General features: G+C 29.1%; 1 protein-coding gene across 29 annotated transcripts; it reads left to right on the top strand.

Annotated features, from left to right (window-relative positions):
- Window positions 1-463: 463 nt before the first annotated feature.
- On the top strand, window positions 464-4,782 carry LOC107421337 (uncharacterized). 29 transcript variants are annotated; one of them, XR_009635400.1, is made up of 8 exons: window positions 464-912; window positions 1,050-1,223; window positions 1,315-1,390; window positions 1,481-1,588; window positions 1,902-2,048; window positions 2,141-4,005; window positions 4,100-4,191; window positions 4,512-4,754. XR_009635400.1 is itself a non-coding variant. In XM_025072170.3 (6 exons), the coding sequence occupies exons 2-6, from the start codon at window positions 2,149-2,151 to the stop codon at window positions 4,572-4,574; spliced, it is 387 nt and encodes a 128-aa protein (XP_024927938.3). In that variant the 5' UTR covers window positions 1,595-2,008; window positions 2,141-2,148; the 3' UTR covers window positions 4,575-4,782. The 29 variants fall into 29 exon arrangements, 1 of the variants encoding a protein (XP_024927938.3); XR_009635402.1 differs by lacking the exon at window positions 4,512-4,754 and having other exon boundaries at window positions 2,141-2,533; window positions 3,145-3,256; window positions 3,878-4,371; XR_009635408.1 differs by lacking the exon at window positions 4,512-4,754 and adding an exon at window positions 4,296-4,371 and having other exon boundaries at window positions 2,141-3,256.
- The last annotated feature ends 1,475 nt before the right edge of the window (window positions 4,783-6,257 follow it).

Raw genomic sequence — 6,257 nt, 5'->3', positions numbered from 1 at the left:
TATAAAAAAAGCAACAATATCATTTATTTGCTTGATATATATATATATATATATAGTTTTGCTATAGATAGAACAAAGTACATTCTATAGCATAAGAATTTAAGGTCGATTAACATATTTTGAAAGGCTAGTTTTGTTCCAGAATGTACACTTTATCACGCACTGCAGAAAACGAGCAACACATAATTTTCGGAATATCACTAACAAAACTGTCATTGAAGGCCTAGCAATTGTGACAGTGAATGTGATGGTTTGTTTATTATAACGGTATCGTATCGTATAATGACAAAAATTATCTCCATCACAGTATCATAAATTCAGTGACAACTTTCATGTTGACACATAGTTATCGTCACTAATGCTTCCAAAATTTCTTGGTACCATATTTTATTTCAAATATTTGAATTCAATGGCGACAAAGATTTATAAAATATCATTTAAAAGGTCCATATTTCACTAATAGTGACAATTTTTTGTTTAAGGCCTAAAACGTCGTTTGATCACCCCAAAAAATCCTAAAATTTTTTCAAAGTCCAAATCCCCACTCCACATAAACCCTCACCTAACTACAGTCTTTGAACTCCACCTCCATTCTCTGTCCAAAACAACCACCGACTTCACCCACTCCGGTTCAAAATTTACATTCAAAATAGCACAAAATCACGCATTCCAGTCATCCCTTACTTTCCGACGATCTGAGTATGCCCAGTGCCCATGGTCACACTAGCTAGCAACGGCGCCAACATCGAGCCTCAGATATTGTCGTTCATGAGTGCATCGCGCCTGCGCCACTGCCCCTAATCATCAGATCTGGTCATCATGCACCTCGTCGATCAACCAAGAACTCAAGGGAGCCCTATTCCATCTTCACCTACCTACGTCGTCTATCTCTACTCCCAAATCTCCTTTCTGGTATGGATTCCTTTTTCTCTGACTTTTCCATTTTTTTTTATTCTTCTTCTGATTTCGGGTTTTGAGAGTTTGTGTTTTTCTGCGATGGTTTTTTTTTTTTTTTTTTTTTTTTGGGTATGTTTTCTGGCGTTCTATAGAGGCAAATGTATAGAACGGTGGTGGAAGAAGCATCATTAAAAATAAAGAAAAGGCGGAGGTTGTACTTGCCTTGTAAAATACACTTTCTAAAAAAACCATATCTGGAAATTCAGAAAGTGAAGTGGTGGTCGTAGATGAGTGCAGCTGAAGCTCTAAGGATATTAGTTTTTTGGGTATTTATTTCATTCTCTTTTTCAGTTTGATTGGGAGGAGTGAGGTTTGGGTACCAATGTGAAAGATTTGAGGAATTTATTATTTTTGTAGGCATGGCTCCGGTTATGTTGATAATTTGGGGTTCGCTTTATAAACCGTGTGGAACATGAAGACATAGAATCACATAGTAGGTGCTTCTATGACCTGGAACATCATATTTGCAAGCGATTGCCATTTTTGTATTCGATGCCTTAATAATCTTTTGGCTTTCATGTAGTCGGTCCTTCCTCTTGGTAAAGATCCACTTGCTATTACATCCCTAAGTTTCAACCACAATGAAGGATCTTAGCAGGGTCTGCAACTGATGGAATGGTTCACATGTTTGGTATCCTTGAATTACAATTTTGAGTTGTCTTTCTCTTTTTTTTTTTTTTTTTTTTAATTTTTAATCAAAGCTTACTATTAGATGGTATATCCTATTGAATAGAATACCATATTTTATCAATTTCTGCAATTAGGAGTGTAGATGATATGAGTAGAAAACCATGTTCTGAATCGTTGTACTGTTAAAGCACCCTCAAACAGGGTATGCATAAGGAGTTTTTATATTCTTAAAAATGAGTAGTGCAATGATGAACAGTGAAGTTTGTGTGCTTAGATGCCTGTGTATGGCTGTGCATAAGCCTTAAAAATATTAGACGTGTCAGCTGGTAAATTACTGGATGGCTTGTGCATGATTCTGCTATGAGCTCTTCTTTTTTGGCCCGGATATACCAGCATTTTCAGCCTTGAGTCAGTCAGAAAGGCAAGTTTGTTTCATTATTTTATGGCTTGAATATAACCAGGTAGTGAGAAACTTTTATCTTGAAATTTGTATATTCTAGAATTGTGCCATTTACTACAAGTGTGTACTTACATAATTGGTTATATATGCCAGATTTTCTAATGGACTTTGCAAAGCTAAGGTCAAGTCGTTCGGTCAAGGAATTGCAGCAGGTACACACATTACTTGGCACTATTAACAGCAAATATATTGTGCACTATACTTGATTTTTCTCTCCTGTCACCTCTGTTAAAAAGAAATGATGCCAAAAAAAAAAATATTTTTTTTCTTTTAAAGCAACAGATGTCATAAATTCAGTAAAACCTTCAACTACTAAACATTCTTCATTAGTTCATGCATGCTTCTGTCTCAATACTATTGTAGGCTCTTTTTTTTCTTTTTTGCTTTTTTTCCCCCTTTCTCTCTCTCCTTGTGTAGAGATCTTACCGTCAACAGATTGAATGGAACTCTTTCAATTTTTCAAGGCTTACAGCAGGTGCAGAATATGTAAGTATATTACCTTAAGTTGTAATATAAACATGGGGGTTCCATGTATATACCTTTGACAATTTATGCTTTAGAGGCATAGATTTAGATTCATGGAATCCTGGTAAAGTACCAACCTTCTCATCCTTGGAAATTATCATTGCTCGTTTGGTATAATGTAGACGAGGCCTTTCATAAATGAGATAAACAGAGAACTTAAGAGAGGGAGAAGATGTGATCTAGTAATTATTTGATTATTAATTTTATGTTTTGATGTGATCTAGTAATTATTTGATTATTAATTTTATGTTTTCTTCTGTATAATCTTGTTTCTAATTTAACTGTATAACAATTGCTTACTGCATTATTAATTTGATTCTGATGCTTAACAAGCAACCAACTTAGTGCGAATGTTCCAAAATAGATCCTAGATAGAGAAACCAACTAGTAAGTTTGTCCAACATAAACCCACATCATTTTGCATTATATCATATATTATTTGTAAATATTTTTTCCAGTTCTATATATTTAATCAAGAAATATGTTCTTTATGATTATCATAATGAGTAAAAATTTGAGTTCATAATTATTCTTAATGTTTTTTTTGGATGGATTGCTCCACACGTGGTAAGCATCATGATTGCTTTCCGGACGTGTGTTGTTGCTTGTTTCCATTAAAATGTCAGGTTTCTTGGTATTGCTATTTGCTCATGGGGTTTATTGATGTTCAAGGGAATTACCTCTGTGAGTTGTTGTACTTGGAGCTTTCTTAATAATTTATGCTTCAGCATTAGTCATTTATGAAATTATGCTAATCAAATTTGTTGAAAAGTATGTTTTTCAATGCCTGTCTATTTAGGAGCACATTCTTACAATAGATAAATGGAATGATGGGCTTATAATTAAAGGAGTCTATGAAAAGAATTAATTATCGCTTACCACATATATTACAAATATATAAATTAGTGTAATATACGAAAGTATATTTTATAACAAATAGGCAGAGGCATGCAGTCGATGATAAACAAAAGAAAGTTAATTGTTGCTTTCAAATGGTTAGTTTCTTGATGATTATATGACTAATTATGATCTAAACACTGTATACAATATCTTATGATCTAAAGTATTTTTGTACACACTTGTTCCATTCCTTCTCAAGGTATAGTATTCTTCTGTAATCCGTTAATGGTAAAATTCTTTTTTTTTTTTTCCCAAAAATATAATACATACTTATTTTGGTTTAAGCTCATGCTGCAATGTAAGTCCGTGCCAAAAGTTAGATCATACTTGGTACTAATATTACTGTCAGTCTAATTACTGGTACGCACTAATGTAGTGCACTTTGCTTTCTAATACTTCTTTCAGATTAATACGTGCCCTGGATCCCGATCTGGAACTCTGTTACTATATTGATGGGGATATTTTAAGGATTGCTGGGACATGTGATATAATTTTTTGGCACGACAAAAGAGTTTCTGTATTTGTTTATTCTTGTCGGTCTCTAACTTCATTGATCCTTGCTAGATGACTTTTACTTTACAGCGATTGCTTTATTGGGGTCCTTATGTATCTTTGATATCTTGACAGTTTTGCTACTAGTCCAACCACCAAAGATGATAAACTACATTGTTGATGAGCACTATATTGATGTGGAGTCTCCACTACTTAACCGAGTGAAGGTTAGCTTGTTGTGCTACTAATACTGCAATTTTTATGAGTTCTAAGATGTAATATTATTGGAGCACGTTTTTCATATTTTTTTTTTTTCTTACTTCGGGGTTAGACTTTTTGGTTGAGACTATGATATATACTGTCAAGTTCCTTTTCCAGCCAGTGCAAATCTATAAGATATCACTTAATGGTACTTGCACAATTTCATATAACCATTTTGCATTTTCTTTTATGCTTATTCATTTTTATCATTTAGCTATTTATCAACTGCATATTTGGGAATGTAAGGGTCTTTTGTGTTAAAAAGAAGCTCCCGTGGTACTTTCAGATGACAGAAGGCATTCAAGGAGAATGCTGCAGCATTACAACATCAAGATGGTTTACAGACTAGCCAAGCACAATCTTTTTTTTTTTCTTTTTTTTTTTTTTTCGTTTTAGTTTAAGCTTATTATATGCAAAGTTCAAAATTTAGGTATAGGTGGAAATATCAAAAGTTCAAAATATATAAATTTTTATGTAAATATTGGAATGTATTGAATATTGATAAAAATTCACAAAAATGATTGAAATTTATTTTAAAAAATAGAAATTTTGTTAAAACTTGTATTAATTTATTTAAACAATCAATTATCAAATTGATTATAAAATTTGCAAAAATATTGAATAGATATTATATATTTTTTAATTATTTTAATTTATAGTAAGCAATAACGATCATAAATAAACTATTATTGATAAAAATATACAAAAATAATATATATTTGATAAATTGTTTATTAATTAAGATAAAACAATTATTATAATTATATTATATTTTATGAATATTATTTTAATACTCATAAAACTCTTAGATAATTGAAAATTATTAGTATCTTTTTTATTCTTATTTTGAGATATAAAATGTAAAAAATAATTATTAAAAGATGTATTTTATTAATAATTTTTAATGTAATTATTAATATATCAACTATAAGGATTTTGTGTTAAGTATAGTTCTTTTTTATGTTTAATATGATATATTTTATCATCTTTTTATTTTTATTTTCTTAATGTTACTAATTTAAATACTATAAATATAAGTTCTACATAATATTGTATTTCTATGTTATTATTTTATGTTATTATTTTTTTATTTTTATATAATTAATTATTAATTTGTAGTTATGAGATTCTAATGAATTTATTTTATACAAAATGTATAGCAAGTAAATATATCTATATATTTTATTAATGAATAGAATTTATTAAGGTTATTGAATTCAATTCATTTCATTTTATTTATATTATTAAATACTTAAAAAACAATTAAAAGGTTAAAAAAAATCATCACCAAAGTTAATTTAGCAAAATAATTTATTAAACATCAATGCTAATATTTTATAAAAAAATTTATAGATATTTTCAAAATTTTCATGAAATTTTAGAAATTTATATGGAAATTTTTGAAATTTACATGAAAATTTCCAACATTTCGATGGATATTATGGATTTTTTAACTAAATTATTAAAGATTTGATGTAGATATTTTGATAGAAATTTCCATAAAAATTTTAGAGAAATTTTAGAAATTTTGATGAATATTATGAAAATTTTAACTATTTACATTTGAAATCTAAATTTTATTTCAACCCTTTAAAAAAATAAAAATTTTGAAAAAATTTTGAGAAAATTTTAGATATTTAAAATCTTGATTATATGTGGGCACTTTGTTTAGTGTACTTAGAGTTGGAATTTTAATGTAAAAGATATTAGGTGGTGATAATAGATTATTCATTGTATGTTAATTGCATCATTTCAGATTTTTAAAAGAAAATTTAGTGTTAAAATAATTAATTAGTGGATCTAATAAAAAATATTTTATTAAATAAGACTTGAAGTATTATCATTTGTTACAAAAAAAAAGGTTTGTTACTAAATTAAAAAAGATAGGGCTTGTTTGGTCATATTTTCTGTTTTCTGTTTTTGAAACATTGTTTTCAGAAATGAAAATAGAAAACTGTTTTCTCTTGTTTTACGAAAACAATGAGCGTTTGGCCATTGATGTTTGAAAACAATTTTCAACACCAAAAAATAG

This window comes from Ziziphus jujuba, chromosome 1 (assembly GCF_031755915.1).
Source record: "Ziziphus jujuba cultivar Dongzao chromosome 1, ASM3175591v1".
NCBI lineage: Eukaryota > Viridiplantae > Streptophyta > Magnoliopsida > Rosales > Rhamnaceae > Ziziphus > Ziziphus jujuba.
Note: the sequence above shows the minus strand (reverse complement) of the source record. Positions and strands in the feature narration are given on the sequence as shown.